Genomic DNA, 26244 nt, shown 5'->3' on the forward strand with positions numbered 1-26244 from the left:
GTGCCAGTCATTGTGAAAAAGTCTTCATTTTAAGAAAAAAATTTAGTTAACAAAAAATTTAACAAGTTTAACTTAGCAAAATACACTCAAAAGGAAATCACAGTACAAAGAAAGTTTTAAGTCAAGGCCTCACCAATTCGTCCAGTATTGGTATTGTGTCTCAATTTTCAAAACTTACTTTTAAAAAGCTTCAACTTAACCTAAAGGATCATAAATGAAAATATAAATTAGAATGAACAAACATGAGAAACATTTATTTGAATCTGGGAGCTGGTGCCTTTGAGTTTTCCAAAAAAGCACATCTCCCCAATGTGTTCACTGTGATGTGGTGTAAAAGGTCCACGTGTAACATACTGAAAGTCAGCTAACTTCTCTCTGAAGTATACTAACAAAATGTTAATTGAGAAAAGCTGAAAATAGTTTTGGTTTACTCAATAACACATGCTAGAGAAAAATTTTGCATGAGAAAACACTGAAGAGGTATATATATAGAGAGAGACAGGGTCTCACTCTGTTGCCCAGGCTGGAGTGCAGTGGTGCATCTTGGTTCACTGCAACCTCCGCCTCCTGGGTTCAAGTGATTCTTGTGCCTCAGCCTCCCGAGTAGCTGGGATTACAGGAGCCTGCCACCTCACCTGGCTAATTTTTGTATTTTTAGTAGAGAAGGGGTTTCACCATGCTGGCCAGGCTGGTTGTGAATTCCTGGCCTCAAGTGATCCACCCGCCTCGGCCTCCCGAAGTGCTGGGATTACAGGCCTGAGCCACTGCGCCTGGCCTAAAGAGGTAATTTTAAAATCCAGATTTCACAAACTCATGGTGCAAAATGGGTCCCACAGCTTCCTCCATTATGACTGCTCTTCACTGCTTGTTGGCGGCCTGTGAGAATTTGATTGAAATAACTCAAATGCTGCTAACAAAACAAGTGCTATTCACCCATGCTGTTCCGCCTGCTGTGGCCAGCCCCATCACAGCCGCTCACTGACTGGCTTTCCAGACAACTGTAGTTGGTCACGCCCATGCCTCGCATCCCCTGACTGCTGTAGGCCCCGTTGCTGGCCCCTGTTGTCAAATTCAGGAATAGTTCTATGTATCTGTGCCGCATGCTGACCGTGTCTCTGGAGGTAGCTGCTACTGCTTCTTCCTGAGTAGCAAACTCAACATCTGCTTTGCCCGTCACTTTTCCATCTGGGCCCATCTCAATGTGGACTCTCACCGGGTTGGGAGGAGAGAAGAGGTTGTAAATGTCTCTCTTGGTCGCTTTGTATGGCAGCCCCTCGTGCAGAGGCAGTGGCCGGTGGTGCTCTGCCCTGTGACCTCACTGTCGCTGTATTTGTGGTCATACATTCCGGAGAGACAGTAGCTGAGGTTCCCCCACTCGGTGCACCTCGGTGGTGCAGAGGCCGCCGTGCTCCTCGTGGCTCCGTATCCTGCGCCTGCCTGCTTCACGATGCCAGGGTAGCTCCCAGCGGCCCCGGGCTGGTCACAGGGGTCTGGGGCTGCACGGATATGAGCCTCAGGGGGACCTGAGTCCGACCTAACTTCCTCCTGGCCGCTCTTGGACACCTCCATGTCCCTGTGCCTTGTCCTCTCCTTGGGCGTTCCAAGAGCCTTCTCAGCTAACTCCTGCGAGGCCAACTCCTGCGATTTCCAACCCTGAGAAGAACTGAACGATTTCTTCTTTGTGCATCCAGACGCGAGTGCTCTGGAAGCCCTAGTTGCGGGAAGCCCTAGTTGGCGCTGCTGGCACTGTTGGGACTGCGGTGTTTCCTTCAACACCCAACCCACCTCGGTTCTGTGGGACTTGAACACCGCAATGCGCCAGTGTCCCATGCTTTCTCGGTCTTTTTCCAGGGCCATTTTTACGTCATCTCCTGATCCAAGTTCAACAAAAGCCTCACCACTCTGCCCACCCCTCTCTGGTGTGGATGAAATTCGCCTGCAGCCCGGCATGGTGCAGTTGGAGAGGACGTCCTGCGCATCCTCAACAGAGCAGGGCCAGGGCGCGCCACGCAGCCTGACCACAAAGCCCTCCCCTCCCTCAGGGCTCAGCAGCATGGACTCTTGATGGGGTAGGTGTCAGGTGAGTGGGGTGTGGCTTTTTTTGTGGCACGGAGTCGGGCAGAACTGGTTTCTGTTGCTATCAAGCAAGCGTGGCTGGCAGCCGAGGGCCCCCAAATTCCACCGAAGCGCGACCACGCAGAGGGCTCCAGGGAATGTCCAGGTGCCTCTTTTTGTTCTCAACCTGCATCAGAAGTCCACGTGGACTGGGACGGATGCCTTCCCTGAGGTCTGAAGGCCCCAGCCTGATGCAGGTGTTTGGCTGAAAGCAGGGAACCCAGGCCCTTGGACCAGGTGACCATGTTCTCACGGCCTCCTCCCGGCACTCCAGCAGCCTCAGAGGTTATCCGTATTACTTTTATGTATGAAAAATGGAGGCCCAGAGAGATTGTTACTGTTAGAACTGTTTGTGGTATAGACAGAAAACTAAATTCCAACAATAAAGGGAATTGATTGGTTCACATAACTGAAGCGTATAGAGGTCTATTAGCTTCAGGTGTTGTTTGAACCAGTTGTTCACTGCCCAGCAGTATAACCAACATTCTGTTTCTTTCCCCATTCTGCTTTCCTCAGTATTCTTTCACTGCCTGGCAATCTCATCTCTATCCTAGTGGTCACACGTGGCTGCATTATCATTGATCTATCATCAATCTATCATTGATAGGATCTACAACAGGCAGAGGAATCTTTTCTTTGCCAGAAGCCCTTTGCAAGCGTGTTTCAAATCCCTTTGCTCTGATTGGGTTTCATGACTGCCCTTGAACTAACTTCTGTAGCCAGGCGGATGGGATAGAAACAATGGCTTTAAGACAATCAGGCCCAACTCCTAGAGTCTGGGGTCAGGTGAACAACCATAATATCATATAGGTTAGAATGGAGAAAAGTGGTTTCCCAGATTTTTTTTTGGGGGGGGTTCCAATGGTGGGAGAATAAAGAAATGGATACTGGGAAGACTGACAGCAGGTGTCCAAGGGCAATGTCTTATCCAAGGTCAAGCCGCTGGTCATGGCTAAGCTGTGACTGAAATCCAGCTCTCCTCACTCAACGTTTGCAGATGGGTGGTTATATAATTCCATTTAAGGTACATGTTTCACAATAGCCATCCAAACAGAACCATGTATTTGCTTGCTTACATTCTGTTTGTTCTTCAACTATGATTAAAAATATGTACTAAAACACACTTTGCCATTTAGTCACAGTGATGAAGACAATTGTCTGAGTTAACTAATTCTGTATCTTATTAAAGCATGAAGGATTTCAGGAGAAATTAAGATTTTAGAGAATGAGAACTATCATTTAAATAAGTGTCCTCCAGTCTTACTAGGGTCTTGGCAGTGTTCTGGAATGTTTTTCAGAAAAGGAATCAATTTTTTTGATAACCTATATGAGATGCCTCCAGCCCGGATTTTCATCTCTGTGATCAAAAGATTTGTTAATGTCCTATATTGAGATCCCTTTCTCTTACTCAGGAATTATGGAGGCAGAGAAACAGAAAAGAAGGCACAGCCCTCGAGGAACTCTATGTTTGATGGGAGAGGCAGATAACAAAGCAGATAGGTGAAATACCATGACAGTGAGTGAGTGGGTGGGAAAATCAAGTGCCTTGAGAACACAGAGGAAGGCAGAATGTTGGGATCAGGGAAGAGCCAGGGAAGGCTTTCTCAAGTGAGCTGGATGGGAGCAGGGAGGGGTTCTATGGAGGGGGCTCATGAGTATTTAGGCATGAAACCTCATAGATTATGTGAAACCCCAAATCATTCAGAAGGGCAGAGATGTAAGGGCAAGGTAAGGAGTAGGGCGAGAAGGTGCAGACAGGCAGCCTGGAACAGAGTAATGGAGGGTCTTGGGGCTTGTATTACGGAGCTTGGTGTCTTTCCTGTAGGTGATGGAATGCTTCTAATGAATTTTCAGTAAAGACATGGTTTGTGTCTTGGACACATTTCTATATCAGATTCTTTGGTTGAAGATAATTCTAATTAAGTTCCTACAGGGGAGTGCACTGGAGATATATGGGATCCTTCAGAAAACCCAATAAAAATCTGAAGAACCCAGGCTCTTAAGGAATTTCCCAGGACCTACATAGCAGGAATCAACTGCAAGTGCCCTCGGTCAGGAAGTATCAGGGCCAACTGCCCCTAGCGTTATTCCACCTAGGATTCAAATTCCAAATGAAAGATGTCATAGTGCTCCAGCTTGGGGGCACACCTGGCCTGGGCCAGGTAAAGTCATCATCTTCACTGGCAGTCCCCCTAAGTCCGTATCTCATGTAGTGAGTTCCTGAAGGAAAATCAGCGTGATGTTACCCTAAGAAAGAGCTACGCTGGCTGAAGTAATGGGTGTCCACTTCAACAGCTGTGTGGAAACTAGATCCGAAGGGCACTAAAGACGATGGGAATTAAAAGTCAAAAGACGGTGGAGCTATGGACCAGGGCTGTGGTAATATTGTGGGATTTACGAACATTTATGAGATAAAAATTGGTGATTGATTTTGGCAGAAGGAAGAGGGCAGAATCAAGGATTATTCCCAGGTCCTAGAATGTGGTAGTAGATATTACTACTGGAGAGAAGATAGAAGATGGGGAAAGGGAGATGACAAATTGCTTATGACATGCCAAGTTTGAGAACTCTGTGGGACATCAGGTGGAGGCTAGAATTTGAAGCATAGTAACTGAACTGAACTCATAGGTATGGACAATATAACTTAGGAAGGATTCTGGAAGGAGCCACAGAAAAGATCAAAATAAGTTTTGAGCTTTGAAAAGATTAAAATAGATTTGCCAAGAAAATAAGATCAAAAGACAAAGAACAGAAGGAGGAGGGGAACCAGGAATGTGCGGGGTCATAGAAAGCCACAGGATAAAATTTCAAGGAGAGAGCAGATTTGAGCTCTGGTGCAGGCAGAAGCCACATTCTAGGAAGCTAATGTGTAAGTGGGAGTGAAAATGTGTGGGCTACCCTTGCAAGAATCTTGGATGAGAAGGGCTGGTTAACTGCATGGTAACTTGGAGGGCATACAGTGTCGAGAGGTTTTTGTTTGTTTGTTTTGTTTTTAATTATTTGGTCATTTGGATTTTTGGTTTAAATTATCATTCACATGCCATAAAATTCACCTGTTAAAGTATACAATTCTGTGGGGTTTTTTGTTATATTCACAAAGTTGTACAGTCATCATCATGGTGGTACATCACCACTGTCTAATTCCTTAACATTTTAATCACCCCCCAAAGAGGCTTTGTACTCATTAAGCAGTCACTCCTCATTCCCCCCTCCTCCCAGTCCCTGGCAACCATTAGTCTACTGTCTCTATGGATTTGCCTATTTTGGACATTTCATATAAATAGAATCATACACTATGTGGGTTTTTGTGACTGGTTTCTTTCATTGAGCACTACAATGTTTTTAAGGTTCATCCATGTTGTAACATGTAACAGAATTCATTATTTTTTTATGGCAGAATACTATTCCATTGTATGGATGGACCATAATTTGCTTATCCATTTGTCAATCGATGGACATTCAGTTGTTTCCTTTTTTGGCCTTCTGAATACGCTGCTATGAACATTTGTGTACAAGTTTTACTATAGACATGTTTCCAGTTCTCTTGAGTGGAACTGATTTTTGTTGGGCGAGACCTGATACTGTTTACAAGCTGAGGGTAGGGAGCTGGTGCGGCGGGAGAGGTGGGAGAGCCAGGGGATGGGGAGGAGGAGGGAGGGCTGGAGCAGAAGAGGCCACTTTCTTCAGCATCACTCACTTTCTGTTTGGCACAGCCCTAATGCGGGCTAATCTCACTTCACATCTTCTAGACCCTCTGCAAACACCTCATACTTGCTGACCAGGGAGCGAACCCAGCGCTTGAATAAAGCACCCCTAGACCCGGCAGAGCCAGGAACCGGTTGGCTGGCTCGTTTTCTGATGCAGATCACAGTTTTGGGGTCTCCTCTGCTTAGAGCCTGGCCCATTCGGGTTTGGTTTTCTCCTGGATGTTCATTCACAGGTGAATAAGGTCAATTCACCGTGGAGTCTGCGTCTGAATCCTTGTTCCTTAGGTCATCCTGGGGTCCCAGCTGCCCGGGATGAAAAAACGATACCCGGGTATCAGGGGTTGGGGATCAGGAACGCCCGCGCTCAGCGTAACCGCTACCCTCCCCCGCCACCGCGCACGCGCCGCTTCCCTGCCAAGGAAGGGGCGGGGAGTGGGCGGGGCGGGCACCTTTGGGGCCAATTGGAAGCGAGCATCCCCGCCCTCCGAGCCGATGGACCGAGTTTGACCCCGGCGGTGGGCGGAGGAGGCGGGGCGAGCCGCGCAGCCAGGAAGGGGGCGGGGCCCGGGGCCTGGAGGCGGGGCCTGGGGCTGTCAGTCCCGCGCCCGCCGCCGCGCCGCGGCTCCTCGCATGCCGTGGCCCGGGTGGCTGCCAACGCTGCCGCCCGCCGCCCGCCACCCTGGCACCCCGAGCCGCCTCCCGCCGCCCCGGCCCGGCGCGCAGGTAAGGCTGGCCGCCGCTGCCGAGCCATTGCGCCCACTTCCTCGGGTTCGGTCCGCCGCGCGGGCGCCCTCTCCGGGCCGTGTCAGCGCCGCAGCTCCCCACTGCGCCCGGGGGCGGTCCCGGGGGGCGGGACGAGAGCCCTCCCCATCCCCCCGCACGCCTCCGGGCGCCGGCCCCCACAGCTGGGGTCCCCTGTCCGGCCTCCGCAGCTCTGGCGCGAGGAGCTGTCCTGAGCCCCCCTTCCCCGGCGGATTACACAACCTCCGGCCTTGGGGCGGGGGCCCCTCCTCAGCCCCGGCCCCACACCTGTCCCCGCGACGCGGTCCCAGGCAGAGGGCAGAGACCCGGTGCGACCGCGGGGGGCAGGAAAGTTTCACTTTGTGGTCAGGGTTTGTTGACGTCCGAGAGATGCGGGGAGACGGAGGCTGAGCGGCGAGGATGCGCCTCGCCCGCCGCGTTCCCTGTGCCCGGGGTGGCCCTGGTCCAGGTTTCCGTTTCAGAAGTCCTGCCGGCAGCCCGGCTCTGGGCCTGGAGGGTGCTGCTGCAGGGCGCGCGGGTCTCTACGTTAGCGAGCTCTGGATTGCAGCAGTCTGGGGACGGCTCAGTCTCTCGCACTTGCCCCCTTTCTTAATTTAGCATTGACATTTAGACCAGTTGGGCGAATTTACTTAGCCTTTTCCTGACACTGTATTGGTGAGTTGCTTTCCCATCCCTAATTAGTTAATTAACAAGGTGGGAAAGCTAAATAGATCCTGGAACGAAATGCCTTCAGTCTGGCAACTCTTTAAAAACCTCTGAGAGCTCTGGGCTCGGTGCGTGGAGAGATGCTTTTGGCCAAGGTGAGAGAGCGATTCCACGTCTGCTGGTTGCTCGAGGAGGCTTTGGTAATAATGGCACGGCTTTCTCTGCCTCCCGCTGATTGTGCCGTTTATTGAGGGTCTTCAGTCTGTGGTGGGTTATTTGGTTTTCTTCACTCAAGAAAGGAGGAATCAGAAGTGTTGCTGATGAAGCAGTTAAGGAGAACACTGAGGTTCAAGTAAGTTTGGATACTTGTCTGCTTTACCAGGTTACCTTCGTGTTCAGAAAACCTTGGCTCTTCCCATTCTCTCTCCATCTTCTCAGTAGGGCTGTATCCAGCTGGGTTGGCATTACTGGTTCCTCCTTTAGTCTGAAGACCTCTTGCTACTTGAGTGTACAGTTCTGCCTAGGGATAACCTCTAAGAGTGGACTTAATTAGCACTTTTATCTGTCCGTTAAGCAATACAGCTTGAAATCTCTTAGGCGCTGTTGTAGTGTTGAATCTTTAATAATATCGATTTATTTTAATAGTGTTTCTATAATAATCTTTCTATTAGCATGCCAGTTCTGCAACACCAGTAGTTTTGGTATAGAAGCAGCAATTTACTAGAAATATTATCATGGTTAAAAACAGTTCTCTAACAGATTTGCAGCCCAGTTTACTTAGATAATTACTGATAGAGGCTGTTAAGATTTGTTTTTAAGTTTATTATTTGGTGCAGTAAATGTTACAATGCTTCTGATGTATGAGGTCTTTATGAGGTCATTCCTTCCTGTAGTAATGATTACAGTTCTTGTGTCACTTAAATCTGTTTTGGAATAATAATCTATGAGTTTTCACCCATGCTGATTCATTTTTAGACAAAATTCAGAGCTAAAAAGATTTGGTTTTAATTTGCCAGCCTATGTTTTAATAAGGAAGATATTTATTGTATTTTGGGTGTTACATTAGAGGTAGGATAGCATGTTTTATTAACATACGTACTGTTTTTAGGGGTTTGCAGATATTAAGCTACTAATTCTCACAACAGTCCTATAAGGAAGGGATGATGAGATTTAGGCCCAGTTGCTTGACTCAGATCACATAGTTAAGTAAATGACAGCCAGATTCTAACCTAGGCAGCCTGAGTTCAAAGTCCAAGTACTTACCACTGGACTATCCTGCCCCTGCAGATTATGCTTTCAAGAGGCAATTATTTCTACCTGCTGTCTGTACAATATGATATTCTGCATGGTGGGGAGGAGAAGAGCACTTTACAGTGTAACAACAAACACCGGGTTAGGAGTTCTTGTTCTGGTCTTAACTCTGCCACCAGCTAATCTGTGATTCTGAGCAAGAAACCTTTTCTCCTTCCCTTTCAATTCCTCACTGGTGGAATAACAGCAATTGAAGCAGATGAACTAACTAGCCTTACTACCCTAGGGAACTGGAAAGATAAGTCAATGCAGATAAGAATAAAATATCCTTCTTCCTAAGGCATAAGACCAGGTGTCAAGTGAATGGAGTGTGTGTCATAGGAAGGACTAGGAGGGCATATATTCTGCTGAAACTAGTGGCTACCCATGGGAGTGCAGTGGTTAAGGACTTCATGGTAATACTTCAGTATTGTTTTATTTTGTTGCACCAAGGATTGTTACTTTTGTAATTAAAAAAAAAAAACACGACAATTAAAAGAAGTCATCCTATAGAGGTGGGGTAACCATGTGCAGGACCATGTGAGGAGCATTACAGGGGACTGTCTGGCATCACTTTGCAGGAGGCATCACTTTGCAGGGGCCAGATGATGGTAGGACCTGCATGGCGGACCAAAGAGTTCCCAGAATCATGGGAAGTCATGCTTGAAAGGAAACTTTAAAAGTCATTTAGTTTAACTCCCTCCTCCCATCTCCCTCAGTCATCTATCTAGTGGATAAATCCCCCTGCGTGTGGGCCCCTGTCCCACTCAGTGCTCATCCTGCTTCTGCTTGGACACCTCCAGGGTCAGACATTTGGTGTGCTTCACAAACTGTGCACCAAAGAAGACAGGATTGTCTCTGGTGCTAGGGAATGGGAAACCACAGAAGGCTTCTGGCTATTCTAGCTTGTGCTCCTGAAAGACTATCCATTGTCAGAGTGAAAGTTATATTTGAGGAGAAAGACCAAACCAGGGAGACCAGTTAGGAGGCCATGGCCAGAATCTAGGATGAGGGTATCCAGGCTGAGATCAACAGTGGCATGAAATGGGTCCAGGAAGGAATGGACCCCGGAAGGCAAAATCCCTGCACCCAGCACCTGCCTGCCCATAAGCAAGAGAAAGGAGGAACAAGATGACATTCCCAGGGGAATGGCGGGGGGCAATAAGAGGACAGAGGTTTAGGAGAGCCACTGATTGGAGCTGCGAAATCCACTGGGGTGGGGAGGAGAGACAGTTTTAAATGCGTAGCCCCCAAAGCTGTATCGTAGACTGTGTCTAATGCAAGGCCTGTGCAGACCAAAAACAGATTCCTCAAGAAGGGAGTGTACCATCTAAATTGGTGGGAAACCCTCTGCCTAATGAAGAAAAATTGCAGTATTTCCCAGTGGGTGTTGCAGCTTTTGACACTGGCTCATTTAACCTCCCATTGCACTTCTTGGTCAGGTTGGGAATCGGGTATTCTTCCTGCCTCAGAGGTGAAGGGGGTGGCAGTGAGATGGAGCCTGCACCAGTGAGTCTTTCTGACTCCGAGTCTTAAATACAGAATTGGAACTGGGAGCTGTAGGGCTGGAGCGTTTTGTGTGTGAGAGGATGCTGCCTTCCTGTGGTTACACAGAGATGAGATTGGGGTGTGACTCTTTGGAGTTGGGTGGGGGGACGCATTGGCGATGCTTTTTTCTGATTTTGTAGGGAAATGTTCTTTTAGGGGATTCTGTTGTCCAGTGACACCTGTTAAATAGGTTCTGGAGAGCCAGTGCATGTCATGGGGAGTACTGAGAAAGTCATTGGAAGTTTTTCTTTCCGATTCAAACACAGATTATGTGGTGTTCAAAGAGGGCTCGGAGCACAATATTTGGATTATCACATTGACTGGAAAACAGGATAATTTGGAGGAAACAAATAAGATTCACATAGGAAACCATGAAGACAGAGCAGATTCACACAGGAAGCCGTGAAGACAGAGAAAATATAGTTGTGAAGGTTTTAAATTAATTTTACTCTTGTTACTTTATATATTTCTGGCTTAGGATACAACATTTACAAAGTATTTATATTTACAAATTTATAAGTTGGAAGATGTTGTATATGTGGGAGAAAAACTGTATAATCTCATTTTTTGGGGTATGGGGTCAGGACAATATTGTTCTTGGATTTTCAATATTTTTTAACTAGTAGTTCTTTACTAGAGGTGATTTTGTCCCTCAGGAAACATTTGGCAATGCCTAGAGATCTTTGGGTTGTCATAAGTTGGGGTGGTGTTTGTGCCACTGGTATCAAGTGGGTACAAACCATAGATGTTGCTGAACACCCTGTAAGGCATGGGACAGCCCCCACAACAAAGCATTATTCAGCCCCAAATCTTAATAGTGCTGAAGTTGGAAAACTCCACTGTAGGCAATTAAAAAAAAAATTACTAGGAGCAAAATGAGTTTAAAGGGAAGAAGAAGAAAATACAAAATATTCCTATAAGCTGATCACGTCTGACATCCAAGAGGAAGAAGCAGCTAAACAACCTGTTGGAACACAGGCATTTGCCTGCCACCCAGGAGCTATTTCAATAACTGGGTTGTTCGGCACAGTAGTCTGGAACAGGAAGTAGAGACCGTAGTAGTAGGAAGAGGCTGTAGGGGTAATTAGTAGAGGCAGAAGGGTTTATAGGTCAAGAAGGGAAGCTGGGTTCTTCCAGAATACTTTTGAAAAGTTCTAGTGAATTTTTCAGAGGTTATTTTGTTAAGGACATTGAGTAGTGTTTAGGAGATACAGTCTCCACTCTGAGGGCGCATGAACCCTCTAGGCTGTTGATGAGAGAGCCTGAGCACTTCCCAGGTTTTTTTGTGTCTAGACATGAGTAGAGGGTGAAGAACACTTGGTTTTGTTTTCAGATTATATCTGTGTCCTCCTTTGACCCTCCCTTTTAAAACTTTTTCGTTATGTAAAATTTTAAACATGTACAAAAATGGAGAAAATAGAATACTGAACCCCTGTTTACCCAATGCCCATCTTCAGTGATTGTCAACTCCTGGCTGATATTGACCTATATCTTAGACACCCCTCCTTTTTTAAAATCTAGAAAATAGCATAAATAGTTACAGATTGCCTGCCTAATAGGAGAGGCTTGGCAGTGAAGGATATAAGTGATTTTCTGGTGCTTGGGCCTCCCTGGAGGAAAACTGATAACCGACATGTGTGATTATAAGAGCCACGAAGGCCTGAGAAATAAGAATAGGCCCAGGCAAATCTGGAATGGGGGAGCTCAGCTCTTCTTGGTGGGAAAGTAGAGTGATTAGAGACACACCGTTCTTTTTAAACCTCCTGGGTAGAGAAGAAGCCTACTTAGAGTTCTCTGCTAGGAGAAACGTGTTTTTGGTATCAGTTGTGGAGAGTTCTTTCGGTTCCTGACGGGAGCATAATTTTTGTGTTTCCTTTTAAGATGCCCCCTTTCCTGTTGCATGACCCTCTAGGGCAGGGTTGTCCAATCTTTTGACTTCTCTGGGCCACGTTAGAAGAAGAATTGTCTTGGGCCACACATAAAATATGCTAATGTTAATGACAGCTGATGAGCTAAAACAAATCGCAAAATAATCTCATAATGTTTTAAGAAAGTTTATGAATTTCTGTTGGGCTGCATTCAAAGCTCTCCTGGGCTCTAGGTTGGACAGGCTTGCTCTAGGGCGTGCTGTGTGGTATAAAGCCATGGGTTCCTTGTAGCTTCTGCCTCTGACTTGATGGCTTCTCCACAGGGTCAGGTATGATGACTCCTCCCCAGAAAGCACAGGGCAGGGTCGGGTGGGAGAAAGGCAGTATTTCCAGTGGTTATGAAATGACCTTTTACAGCGATTGCTTTCTGCATTCGTCAGTGGATGGAAGACTCTTGCATTCCAGCCACTGGTGGAGACAGTGTTGTAGCTGACACTTTAGAAACAGGGCTTTCTTTTCCCGATTGTGTCTCCCTGAACTACAGGATTAATTTTTTTTTTTTTTTTTTTTTTTTTGGCCATTGGAGAATTGGCATGCCTTTACTTGACTCTGTGTTGTGTTGTAATATGCATACAAAAATGGATTTAAGAGTTGAGAGAGTTCTTGAATAATCACATAATTGATGTCTATGAATTCTAATTAGTGCTAGTTTCTACAAACTTAGACATTTTGGACTAGGTTCTCAAGCAACTACATTGGTGTGAAGACCTGGGTCTTCAGAGAGCTGTATTTTCCATCCTTGTGCCATTTATTAAATGCATTTTTGCCCTCTACTTATTCCACAAAGAGATGTAGATGGCATTAGTTTATTATGAACATTCTGTATCACAATTGCAGATTTTTCAAGTATCATGCCTTTCTCTAGGAAGGGGCCGCTACTAGTCTGTTAATAATAATCATTATTCCCAAGAACCCTTCTAGGTAGGAATTAACATCCGCATTTTGCAGATGAGTAGACTGAGGTTTGGAGAGGTTAAGGAATAATGCTTGGAGGTAATACTGTTGTTTTTTGTTTTGTTTTGTTTTTAGCCCAGAGCCACTTGATTTCAAAGCCCAAATGCTTTTCAATAAGCCTTCTGTCTCTCATCGTTAAAAGTTGGTGGAAGTTTGTACCAGGATTGGTAGAGAAGATGGGGGCAGGTGCTGTGAAAGGGGACTGAGAGTACTGGTTACTCCAACTAATGAAATCTTCACACTGAGCCCCCGTGAGAAACATTGCTTTTGAGTGTGATAAATTACTGATGTCCTGTTCTTGAGCTGACTTTACAAAACAGAAGTTGTACCCTGGTATCCCTTAGCCAGATTTGCTCAGTGGATGTATATTCTTCAGTCTGCATAGTTGTCATCGTTGTCATTTAACAAGTGGGAGAGTTCACACTAAAATACAGATTCCTGCCTTCTCTTGAACAATCAGAAGATCTGGCGACATTGGCCCCATGTTCCTCTAGGCAGTAGTTAGTTACAGTGGCTGCCCTCTTTGGATGCAGCATAGACTCCCGAGTTTGCCATATTCCCCACCCTGGCCTCTTCACCCATTTATCTTACCTGCCAGGATTCTGAAGGCATTTGAGTTAGAGGCATCCTATAGAAGTTATATATGTTCTCTCTGTCGGTGTCAGGGATGTATTAGAGAAGGCTTGTTTTGTTTTTAATTAAAGATTCCGCAGCATTTATTTCCTCTTTGTAGAAGCCTGGGGAGGGTAACTATACTTGGCATATAAATGGATACACTCACATTCCCCTCCCCCTGACCCCCAGCAATGGCTAATTGGACTCTCGATGGATTTTTGGACTAAGAAAGACCAATCAGATTTGAGATTTGGACACTGAGTCAGTAAGCTGAGGAGCCTCAGGCAGGGAGGATTTATAAACTCAAGCTGGAAGTGGTGACCTTGGAAAGGTGGAGTGGAGTAGTGAGTAAAGAAGCTGGATGTCAAGGAGGTGTAAGATCACGTGGCGGCAGAAAGAAAGGTGCTTCCTGGTCTCTCCTTCTACTGTACTTCCTGCAACTGGGTTCCTCTGTGTCCACAGCATTCATTCTGTGGTATTTACTGAGCGCTTACTATAATGCCAGGCACTGTTCTAGATGTTTATGATATATCAGCGAACAAAACAAGACAAAGTTCCTATTCTTCTAAAGCTTAGATTTTGATGGAAGAAAAGACAACGGTAAGCAACAACAACAACAAAACATAAAATATATTAGATGATAATAAATACCAAGAAGAAAAATAAAACTGGGTCAGGAGACAGGAGTGGATATGGGAGGGAACATTGTATTGGACAGATTGTTCAAGGAAGGCCTCTTAATAAAGTGATATCTGGGCAGAGATGCAAATTAAGTGAGAAAAAGTAAGCCATGAGGAAATCTAGAGGTGGAGCATTCCCTACTGATATGGTTTGGCTGTGTCCCCACCCAAATCTCAACTTGAATTGTATCTCCCAGAATTCCTACATGTTGTGGGAGGGACCTAGTGGGAGGTAATTGAATCATGGGGGCCAGTCTTTCCCGTGCTATTCTCGTGATAGTGAGTCTCATGAGATCTGATGGGTTTATCAGGGGTTTCTGCTTTTGCTTCTTCCTCATTTTTCTCTTGCCACCACCATGTAAGAAGTGCCTTTTACCTCCCGCCATGATTTTGAGGCCTCCCCAGCCATGTGGAACTGTAAGTCCAGTTAAACCTCTTTTTGTTCCCAGTTTCGGGTATGTCTTTATCAGCAGCATGAAAATGAACTAATACACCTACAGAGGGTTCAGCAAGTACAAAGGCCCTGAGGTAATTGTATGCTTGACCTGTGTGAAGCACAGCAAGGAGGATATTGTGCCTTCAATGCAACAAAATAATGGGCGAGGAGGAGGTGGAGGGAATGCAGGGCCTCACAGTTATTTAAAGACTTTGGATTTTATTCTGAGTGACATAAGAAGCTATTGGAAGATTTTGAGCACAGGTGACATGATCTAGCTTCTGTCTTAGAAATGTAAATTCTGTATGGAGAATGGATTGTAGGGCAGCTAAGGTGAAGCAGGAAAACTAATTAGGAGGCTAAGCAATAGTCCTGATAAAATACAATTGTGGCTTGGACTAAAAGAGAAATGGAGATGGCAAGAAGTGGACAAGTTTTGAATATATTTTGAAGGTAGCATTGACAGAATTTGCCAATATATTGGGTATTGGTTATGTGTGTGAGAGAGAGAGGAGTCAAGATTATTTGAATCTTTGTGTAAAAACATAGCTTCATTTGGTGGCATTTCAACTTGTCTTCCTAGAAACATTCAAAAGCAAGGTCAACAACAACAACAACAACAACAACAAACCCTTGAAAACTCTATTCACAGCAAATGTAGGAGAGATAATTAGTCCATAGACTTCAAAATACATGTAAAGACTGTCCCAAGTAGATGAGATCAGGCAGAAGCCATTGAGGAAATGAAGGGAAGCAACCTAGAAATGGTGAGAGAGCCCAGAGATAGTAGATCTTGGAAAGCACTGGAAAAGTCATGTTCTTTAAGATGAAAAGTCCACCCTGACATGAAAAAGTTGTTATCTGTTGCTTGCAGTAGTTTTGGGAACTGAGTGTACAGCTGGTGGAAGAAACCCTCCTAGATGTAGTTCGGTTCAGAGAGCAAAAGAAGAGGGGTTATGTAAAGAATCATATAGTCAGGCTGCCATATTTGTAGGAAGTACTCTGTCTCTGTGGTAGCAGGGAAGAAGAGTCTTTGGGTTGTAAAAACAGCTCATCTGAAAGAGTATCCTCCTCCCCTGCCAAGAGGGATCTCATGCAAATACTGTAGCTTGTCCAGAAAAACTCAGCTCAATGATAATGGAGAGAGGAAATGGTAGGCTTTGGTTTCTGATAATGGTAGGATAGGTTATTTGGACCAAAATTCCACTGAAAATATTAAAATGTTGGATATATTTTTTAAATTGAAAAAAATTTGGATTTTCTTAAAAGCACTAAAGAGCTGAGGAGAGGGACTAAAACACTAGAACACCTAAGTTGCTTTTGCCCTGAGAACATTTCTTGATCCTAATAAATATAGACTTTAGCTTTGGTGGCCTTGCAGGACAAAGAGGTTTTTGTCAAAGTACATGCCTTGCTCAAGGTGGAGAGTCTCATAGGAGACCATCTCCATATAAAGCTGGATTTATTCAGGGCAAAGGTGAACCAGAAATAAAACTAGTTCTCTCTACCCTTCTGGGACAGCAGGGAGGTTGCCCTGGTACTGAGCAGGGTAAGAGAAAAAAGGAAAAGTACGTTGTTGTGACTGACAAGCCTTTTCACAGAATTTTTTTTTCTTTTTTGAGACAGGGTCTTGCTCTGTCGCCCAGGCTATAGTGCAATGCCACAATCACGGCTCACTGCAGCTTCGACCTCCTGGGCTCAAGTGATCCTCTCACCTCATCCTTCTGGGTAGCTGGGACTATAGGCACACACCACCAAGGGCGGCTAATTTTTTGTATTTTTTGTAGAGACGGGGTTTCGCCATGTTGCCCAGGCTGGTCTTGAACTCCTTGGTTCAAGCGATCTGTTCTGCTCAGCCTCCCAATGTCCTGGGATTACAGGCATGAGCCACCATGCCTGGCCCTTTTTATAGATTTGAGGATGGTTTTATGTCACCTCAATTTCTGAGAACCTCAAGCTATGAACTTGGTTTAAGGTAGTTCCAAGTTTAAGGCAGAACCAGTTCCAGGTTCCTAACCCCACCCCCAGATACCTGGCAGAATCAAAGATGAATCTTCAGAGGAGGGCACCTTCTTCCTAATTTTCAAGGGACAATGAGCAGTACAGTCGGAAATAACAAAGCATACAGGGAAACAAAATACGATGCGAAAAACAGCAGAAGCAATGAATAGAAAAAAAGAAAACCAGACTCACAAATTCTGTATGTATTATAAGTATAGAGACAAATAAAAACCTATGCTTATTATGTTCATAGATATAAAAGTACACTTATAAATATCTTCATGGAATGGGTAACAATTAAAAGTGACTTGGCAGATTTTAAGAAGGTTAAACAGAACTAGAAATAAAAATATAAAACTGAAAATTTAAAATGTAGTGATTTCCCATTAGACAGCACATTTGAGAAAATCAAAAAGAAAGTGGTGAATAATTGAATGATGAAGCATAAGAAATTATTCAGATGCTGCACAGGGAGACAAAAAGACAAAAAATATGACAGAGAGGCCAAAAGACATGGAAGCTGGAGTGAGAAGATCTAACATGCATTTAATTGGAAAGGAGAGGAAAGAGAATGGGGCAGAAACAACTATTCAAGGAGATGATGCCTGAGATTTTTCCAGAATTGATCAAATTTATTAAGCCGAGAATTCATAAGCAGAGCACTGAAGGCAAAGAGAAAATTCTAGCAGCAGCAACAACAAAAAAAAGACATACGACTTTGGAAAGAGTGTTTTACTTACTTCTCAACACCAATGGAATCTAGAAGACAGTAGAATAATATCTGTAACTGAAATAGCTGAAAACTTAGGATTATATGCACAAAGTACCTTTCAAGAATAATGGCAAAATGAAAACATTTTCATATAAAGAAGAATGTGGAATTTGCCACCACTTTAGTGACTTTGCCTCACTGAAGGCAATCTTAATTGATGTACATTATGCAGAAGGAAAGCAATTGCAGATGGAAAAAGCTGAGATGCTATGAGGAATTGAGGATTTTATAAAGAGGTCACCATGTGGGTGAATGTAAATATAGATGAACAATGAAGCATAAACAAAATTTTAGTATCTTATGGGCTAAAATATTTAGAAATGAAAGACGACAACAGCATATAAGTTAAGAAAGGGGGTAAAAAGAATCAAGAGGATTCTAAGGTGCTTATATTACCTGGAAGGAGAGTAAAGATAATGACTGTGTTGAGGCTGATACATTAACAATGTATGCTGTCATTTCTAAAATAAGCACAAAAGGAATAGAAGCAGGGTATTCAACATCCCAGCCAGTTGAGGAAGACTCATTGGAAACATAAGACTACAGAAGGAGTGAAGATAAAAGAATGGAAAACTATATACTGTCAAATAATAAGCAACGTATCAAATAAAGTAGAGATTGTGATTAAAAACATTATTAGGGATAAAAAATTATGTTCACAAGGAAAATATGTTCGAAATGTATATGTACCTAACAACCAAATAATATATAGAGAAGAAAATGACAGAACCATAAAGAGGAAGAGAAATATCCATGATCATAGTTATTTTAAATGAGGACTACCTAAGACAATTTAAAGGAGAACTAAGTCAGAGAACTTGCTGTATGGATATCATGTCTTATTATAAAGCTATCGTAATAGCAATGGCATGGTATTGATTCAAGGATAAACAAAGAGTCCAACAGAACAAAGTAGAAAGCCCAGAAACACTACTTTGCATTTACAGACTCTGGATATATTACGAAGGAGATGCTACAGATAAAGGGTAAACTTTACAATAAATGGTACTGGGACTCATGGGTATGACATGAAAAATATGTAATTTGACTATCACTTTACACAATGCATAAAAATCAGTTGCAGTGGATGTCCTGAGACTGGGTCATTTACAAAGGGAAGAGGTTTCATTGACTCATGGTTCTGGAAACATGATGCTGGCATTGGCTCAGCTTCTGCGGTGGCCTCAGGAAACTTACAATCATGGCAGAAGGTGAAGGAGGAGCAGGCATGTCACAGAGCCCGAGTAGGAGCAAGAGAGAGAGAATGGCGGGAGGTGCTACACACTTTTATACAACCAGATCTCATGAGAACTCACTCACTGTCAGGAGAACAGCACCAAGGGGATGGTGATCATTCATTCATGAAAGATCCACCTCCGTGATCCAATCACCTCCCACGAGGCTCCACCTCCAACACTGGGGATTACAATTAGATGTGAGATTTGGGCAGGGACACAGATCCAAACCATATCAATGGGCTTTTAAAACTTAAATTTGAAAGCAAAAAAATGGAAGATTTTGAATGATAATATAAGAGAATATCTTCATGGTCTTTGCATAGGGAAGGGCTTAAATAAAATTCCAAAAACATTAACTTAAAAAAAGGTTGATGGCCAGGTGTGGTGGCTTACGCCTGTAATCCCAGCACTTTGGGAAGAAGAGGCAGGCAGATCACTTGAAGTCAGCAGTTTGAGTCCAGCCTGGTCAGCATGGTGAAACCCTGTCTCCACTAAAAATACAAAAATTAGCCAGGCGTGGTGCCACATGACTATAATTCCAGCTACTTGGGAGGCTGAGGCATGAGAATCACTTGAACCTGGGAGGTAGAGGTTGCAGTGAGCCGAGATTGCACTACTGCACTCCAGCCTGGGCGACAGAGTGAGACTCTGTCTCAAAATAAATAAATAAAAATAACAAATAAATAAAAGTTGAGAAAATTTATTACATTAAAATTGAAAATTTAAAAAATAAAAACCACTATGAAAATAATGGAATAAGGAGTTACAGCCCTGGAAAAGAAATTTGTGAGCTTCGTGAGGACAGGGGCTGTGTCCATTTTATTCATCATTGTATCTCAGCATGTTCCATAGTGCCTAAAATCAAAGCTCCAGCACCCAAGATACTTTAAGTACTTACAACCATTCCCAGACGATGGATACTCACCTACAGAGAAGACTCCACATCATAAACCGCAAACATTATTCTATCACTTTCTTCTGTTGCTGTTCATTCCTTAGAGAAAAAAGAAGAGATATATAGAAGTGGTGACTTAACCAGACAATTGTTTAAAAATACGCATTTAGTGTAGAAACTATGTGTTCAGGATTGTGCATGTTGCTGAGAAGAATATGTAGAAATATAAAACAAGAGTCTCTTCCCAAAGGAGTTTACAGCCTACTTGGGAGATTATGACAAATATGAAAAAATACTTGACAAATCTGGACCATTTAAATAATGCTATTTATGCTGTAGCCATACACAGGACAGAGATAACACTTCCAGATGTGGTAATTGGGAAATATATCATGCAGGAGGAAAGATTTGATCTATGTATTGAAGGAGGGTAAATTTATGGGCAGGAAGAGAGCATGGAAGCAGGCATCCCATGGGAGGGATGCTTTGTAGGAAATAAAAATTTAAGGTGCTTTGGGGAAAGGGCAATCTCATCAGAGTGGAAGGAGACAGATTAGAAGTATATCTTTATGAATAAATATGAATGAGTAGCTGGAAATTTTCTGAGAAAGAGTAGTAGTGATGTGAACATAAAAGCCTAACTAGTTATGATAAATGTATCCGTGAGTAAAGTAATTAAGCCAGTTTGGGGTTGGCAGAGGAATTGTAGCAGGCATCTGTGGATTTTGCTACCCAGCAGCATTCACTTTTCTCCTGGTTGTGGGGCCCCTTCCTGTTGTTATTACCTGGAACTAATGGTTAAGATGATGGTTCAAAGATTAAGCCACCATGGAAGAGAGCATAGCGGACAAAGGGAGAGAAACTGCATCCAGGTGACCCCATTTGTACTAAACCTGGTTACCTGGTTTTTCTTTAGTACATATGTCAGTTTGAATTGGTTTTGTCATTTGAAATGAAGAATGAAAACTGACAGAAGAATAGATAGACAGAGAGATCAGGAGAGCAGAGTAGAGAATTCAGAAACAGACTGATATACACGTGAGAATTTCCCCTCACTGGACATTCTTCAGTCTTTGCCCTGAATCTCTTCCCAACTTCTTGTAGTATCCCAGGTCTCAGGCCCTAGACTTCTTATCCATTCTCAGATGAATGAATTCAGTCTTGTGGTATGAAGTATCTATTTGCACATGACTCCTAAGTTTATATTTCCAGTTTTTGTTATTCTCCTGAGATTCAGACCCATCTATTCACTTGTCCACCAAGATTCTCCACTTGAGTGTATAAACGAATCTGAAGTGTAATATGTCCGATACCAAACTCCTGACTCCCAACCCCCCCACTCTAAATCCGCTCCTTTCCTAAGAGTCTCAGGTGCGTAAAATGGCGCCATTGTCCACCCAGCTTCCCAGGCCAAAAACCTAGGAGTTATCCTTGAGTCTTTTCTTTCCTGTAACTCTCACATTTAGGCCATCAGCAAGTCCTGTTGATTCTACCTTCAAAATATAGCCTGGATCTGACCACTTCTTATCTCCATATGGGAGGTAAGTAGATATGTAGGTTCCCAACATAGTCCAAACCAGCACCATCCCTTGCTTGGATTATTGTAATAGCTTCTAAGTGGCTTCTCAACTTCCTTTTTTCCCTCTTATGGTCTATTCTACACACATTAATTAGAACAGTCTTTTCAAATACAAGTCTGATCATGTTACTTGCTTGTTCAAAGTCAGTGTTTTCCCATGACATTTTTAATATCCCATATCATTACCATGGTCTCCAGGATCCTGCAAAATCTGACCCCTGCCTAGATTTCTAAATCATCTCTGCTTCTCTCTCACTCGCTCTGCTACAGTCACACTGGCTTCCTCACTCTTTCTACAACATGCCAAATACATGTCTACCTTAGGGCCTTTACATGTCTTCCTTTGGATCTTTTGATGGCTCATTCCCTCACCATTCAGGTTCTCCTCAAAGTGGCTTTTCCTTTCCACCTCCCCAGACCCTAACCTTTCTTGGTTCTTTAGAACACTTATTACTATTTTGTTTATTGTCTGTTCTTCTCATTAAATGAAAGCTCCATGAAGCAGGAATGTTGTCCTCTTTAAAAGTATATTCATTCCCAACATTGGAATATTGCCTGGTTTATAGTTTGAGCCAATACATATTTTTGAATTACTTATTAAATGAAATTTTTATATGATAGAGGTAGCACAGCTTATCATTTTGTAAGAGATTTATTATCCAGTGACTGGTTTTGAGAAAACTAGTTAGATATTTTAGGAGAAGATATATCCTTAATAAGAGGATGTCATGAATGACAATTTAGATGAAATAAATTCCAAAAAACTTGATATACCAAAGCTAACACAAGTAGAAACAGAAAACCTGAATAGAGCTATATCTAGTTAAGAGTGTAATTCATTATTAAGGACCTTTGCATCAAACAGCAGACAAACAGATTTTCTGGGACACATGGTTTTTCCAGTAAAGTCTTCCAAACACTTAAAAGAAATAATAATGTCAATCGTACATACTCTTTCAGAGAATAGAAAAAAAAGTAACATTTCCCAGCTCATTCTCAAGAAAAAACATTATATCGAAACCTGACACAGACATTACAAGAAAAGAGAATTAAAGACCAAACTCTCCTGGACATAGATACAGAAATACTAAGCAAAATATAATCAAAATGAATTTAGTGATACATAAAAAAGATAATCCATTATAACCGAGTGGGATAAACTTTAGGAATTCAAGAGTAGTTTAACATTTAAAAATAAATCAAGATAATACTTTGTAGTAACAGAATAAAGGGGTAAAAATATACAATCATCTCAGTAGATGTAGAAAAAGGATTTGATAAAATTCAGTGTTGATTCATGATTTTTAAAAAGCCTAAGCAAAGGAAATTTGTTAATCTGATAATGAGTGCCTAAAAATATCTTAAACGTCATACTTGATGGTGAAATGTTGAAAGTCTTCTCCTTGAGATATCTGCTAGCATCACTTTAATTTAACATTACATTAGAGATCCTAGCCATTGTAGCAAGGCAAGAGAAAGAAGTAAAAAGTATATGGTTTGGAAAGTAAGAAATAAAACTATCATTATCAATAGGCAACATGACTGTATATATAGAAAATCCAAAATAATCTATAGATAAACTATTAAAATTAATAAGTAAATTTAAGCAGGGGTGCTGGATACCAGGTCGATATATAAAAAACAATTGTATTTACATATACTAGCAATAAAAAATAGAAAATGAAATTTAAAAAACAATACCATTTACAATAGCCTCAGAAAACACCAGATTCATAGGAATAAATATGATAGAGATATAAGATCTCTACACTGAAAACAAGAAGATATGCTGAGAGAAATTGAAGAAAACTTAAGGAAATGGAAAGATATACCATGTTCATAGAATGGATGACTCAATATTGTGAAGATGTCAATTTTCCTTAAATTAATTTTTATATTGTACAAGCCATTCAAAATTCTAACAGGCTTTTAAAATGGATATCAACAAACTGAATATAAAATTTGCATGGAAAAGAAAAGGGCCAAGTTAAGCCGAGACAATTATTAAGAATATGAAGGAGACTGAGATAACTTATGGCACCAAATATTTAGAATTGTTATAAAGCTATAGTAATTAAGTCAATGTGGCATCTGTGCTAAAATAGACAAATGGCCCTGTTGGGGAGGAAATATAATTTTTCCTCAACCTCTATGAGTTCTTAGTTGAGACAGATTCCTATAACAAAAGACAAGATTAACAAGATAAAAACAAACAAGCTTATTAACATGTGTAGCACACATCATGAGGGAGAAACTTTAATGAAAAGTATCTCAAAGCGATGGCTTAGAACTCTGGCTTATATAGCATCTTCAACAAACAGCAATACGTTTGTAGACAAATGAAAGGACAAATGAAAGTGTTTTAGGCTTCCAATGGTGGGAAACGATGGGAAGGTAAATATATGGGAGGAAACTAATGGAATGAGGTTTATTTTCAGGTTCCTCTGATGCTGTCTCTGGGCTGATAAAGAGTCTAGAGTTGTCTCTAGTCAAGGAGAGTTTATATCCTGCCTGTAGGCAGAAAGTAGGGTAGGGTGAGCTTTTTCTCTGTTTACTGCTTCTTAATTGCCTTTAGCTAAAAAGTAATTTTTATGTCAGAGGAATATTTTGGGGTGACATATTCCTGTTTCCTTAAGCCCAATGGAACAGATTAGAGAATTTAGAAAGAGATCTTTATATGATCACTTGTTTTATGACAGAGTTGACACTAAAATACAGTAGAGAAAGGATGTCTTTTCAATAAATAGTGCTGACTCAATTTAGTATCCATATGGAAAAAAATGAATCTTCCTCAAGCCATTCACAAATATCAATTCTAGTGCATTGTAGATCTATATATATTAGGTAAGACAATAAGGCTCTTAAAAGAAAACATAAGCGGATATCTGTATACCCTTAGAATAACCAAACATTTCTTAAACATTACACAAAAGGACTAACTATAAAGGAAAATATTGATAAACTAGATTAGACTAAAATCAAGAAATTCTGATCATCAAAAGGTACTGTTAAGATAATGAAAGAGCAAGCCCAGAGTAGGAGAAGATACTATAAATAACTACAAATCAATATGAGAAAGGCAAATAGCCCAGTAGAAAAATGGACAAAAAGCTTGAACAAACACTTTGTACACAGAGGATGTTCAAATGACCTACAAATATATTAAAAGTTATATCAATTGCATTCATTGTCAGAGAAATGCAAATTAAAACTACAAAAAGATATGTCTACATATTCTTCAGAATGGCTAAATTTAAAGTGTCAGACAATACCAAATGTTGACAAGAACATGGAACAACTAGACTCTCATATATTATTGGTGGGAATGTAAACTCATACAACTATCATGGAAGACCGTCATGGAAGACTATCATGGAGGACCTATGTAAGAAGGTATGTAGCATTCATAATATTCATAATAGCCTCAACCTGGAAGCAACCCAGATATCCAAAGACAGTAGAATGGATAAATAAATCATAGTATATGGAATATATACAGAAATGAGAATACGTAATCTATAATCACATGCAAAAGCATGGGCGTATGTCACAAACATAATGCTGAGAAAAAGAAGCCAAACACTCAAAACAGGCAGCACTAATCTCTGGTAATAGGAATCAGGATAGTGATTACCTGGTTGTGGTAATGACTGGAAGTGGGAATTAAGGGGACTTTTAGGGTGTGAGTCATATTTGATTTCTTGGTCTGGGTGTATGGTATGGGATGGGGTTATTTTGTGAAAATTCATCAAGCTGTACAATGATGTCTTGTGCCCTTTTCTGTATGTATCTTATATTTCATTAAAATTTTTATTTAAAGAAACCTGGATCCTTACTTCAAGTCTTAAACCAAAATGAGTTACAGCTAGATTACATAGTTAAATAGAAAATGAAAGGTCCACAATTAAATGTGGATGAACTTTTCTTTATAATCTCAGAAACATGAATTGGAAAAAATTTCTTTGAAAAGAAAATTAAAATGGTAATAAATAAATATCAACATGAGGAAAATATTTATAAAATAATAATGTATTTTGTGGCCAGTCAGATCATCACACAGTAAAAGATACAAAATACTCAGTGTTGCTAAGCTTTGGTGAAAGGGGACTCTTATGTTCGATTGTTAGAATAATTTTTTTCTATAGCATTTTTTGGAGGACTTTAAAATTTAAAGTGTGCATACTATTTGACCTAACAATACATTTCTAGGAATTTTATCCTAGGAAATATTTGCATACATAAATATATCAGGATAGTACTTAAAGCATTTTTATAATATCAAAACTGGAAATACTTTAAATGTCTATGAATAGAGTACCGGTTATATAAGGTACACTCTGTTTAATAAGGCATACTATGTCTGGTAGAAAGAATGAGGTTGATCTGTATTAGTGGATGAAGTCATATGACCAGGAGACACTGATTGCTAAATGAAAAGAGTAAGTTGATGAACATTTGTATAGTGTGATCTCATTTAAAGAAATATATATTTCATTGGAAAATTCTGGGAAAATATACACCAAACTATTTACATAAAATGATCACATATAGTTAAAAATATTCATGTGCATATATTAAAATCAGTAGGAACTATACCAAAATGTCAACGCTGGCTCTCTCGGGGGATTACTGAGGCATTTAAATTTATCTTTGTATTTCCTTGCATTCCAAATTGCCTACAATGGGTGTATGTTGATTTAATAACCAGAAGATGCTAACTAGGATTATTAAATTTTGTGTGTGTTTTACCAGTTTCATGATAAAGATCAAACTCCTAAAGAAAGTGTTTCTTTCACGTCCTTACTGCCTGTCTGTCCACCTTTATCTGGCACTGATCTTCCATATGCACTCTCCATTTCATTTGTGTACAGAACACAGATACTTTCTTATTGGAAATAATTTAAACAATGAGGAGCACATAGAGAAAAAAATGTGGAAACTCGATCTTTTTCTGTACGTTTGCTCACATATTATGTGTATATACAAATAGAGTCTTTTTAAAAGCATAAATGGGATGCTTGCCTCCTCCGTCTTAACCACTTTCCATTACTTGCTGTCCCTTGAACCATTCACGCTATT

General features: G+C 41.8%; 1 protein-coding gene and 1 pseudogene across 1 annotated transcript in view; one reads left to right on the top strand and one right to left on the bottom strand.

Moving 5' to 3' along the window:
* Positions 1-215: 215 nt before the first annotated feature.
* LOC105494833 (heterogeneous nuclear ribonucleoprotein F-like) lies at positions 216-2069 on the bottom strand (annotated as a pseudogene).
* A 2377-nt stretch (positions 2070-4446) lies between these two features.
* Positions 4447-26244, top strand: part of LOC139356173 (uncharacterized) — a 44174-nt gene continuing 22376 nt past the window's right edge. Inside the window, exons 1-3 of the mRNA XM_071069055.1 lie at positions 4447-4502; positions 5980-6545; positions 21053-21127. Coding sequence (XP_070925156.1) covers positions 4447-4502; positions 5980-6545; positions 21053-21127 — 697 coding nt within the window. The remainder of the gene's footprint in view (positions 4503-5979; positions 6546-21052; positions 21128-26244) is intronic.

Source organism: Macaca nemestrina, chromosome 1 (assembly GCF_043159975.1).
Source record: "Macaca nemestrina isolate mMacNem1 chromosome 1, mMacNem.hap1, whole genome shotgun sequence".
NCBI lineage: Eukaryota > Metazoa > Chordata > Mammalia > Primates > Cercopithecidae > Macaca > Macaca nemestrina.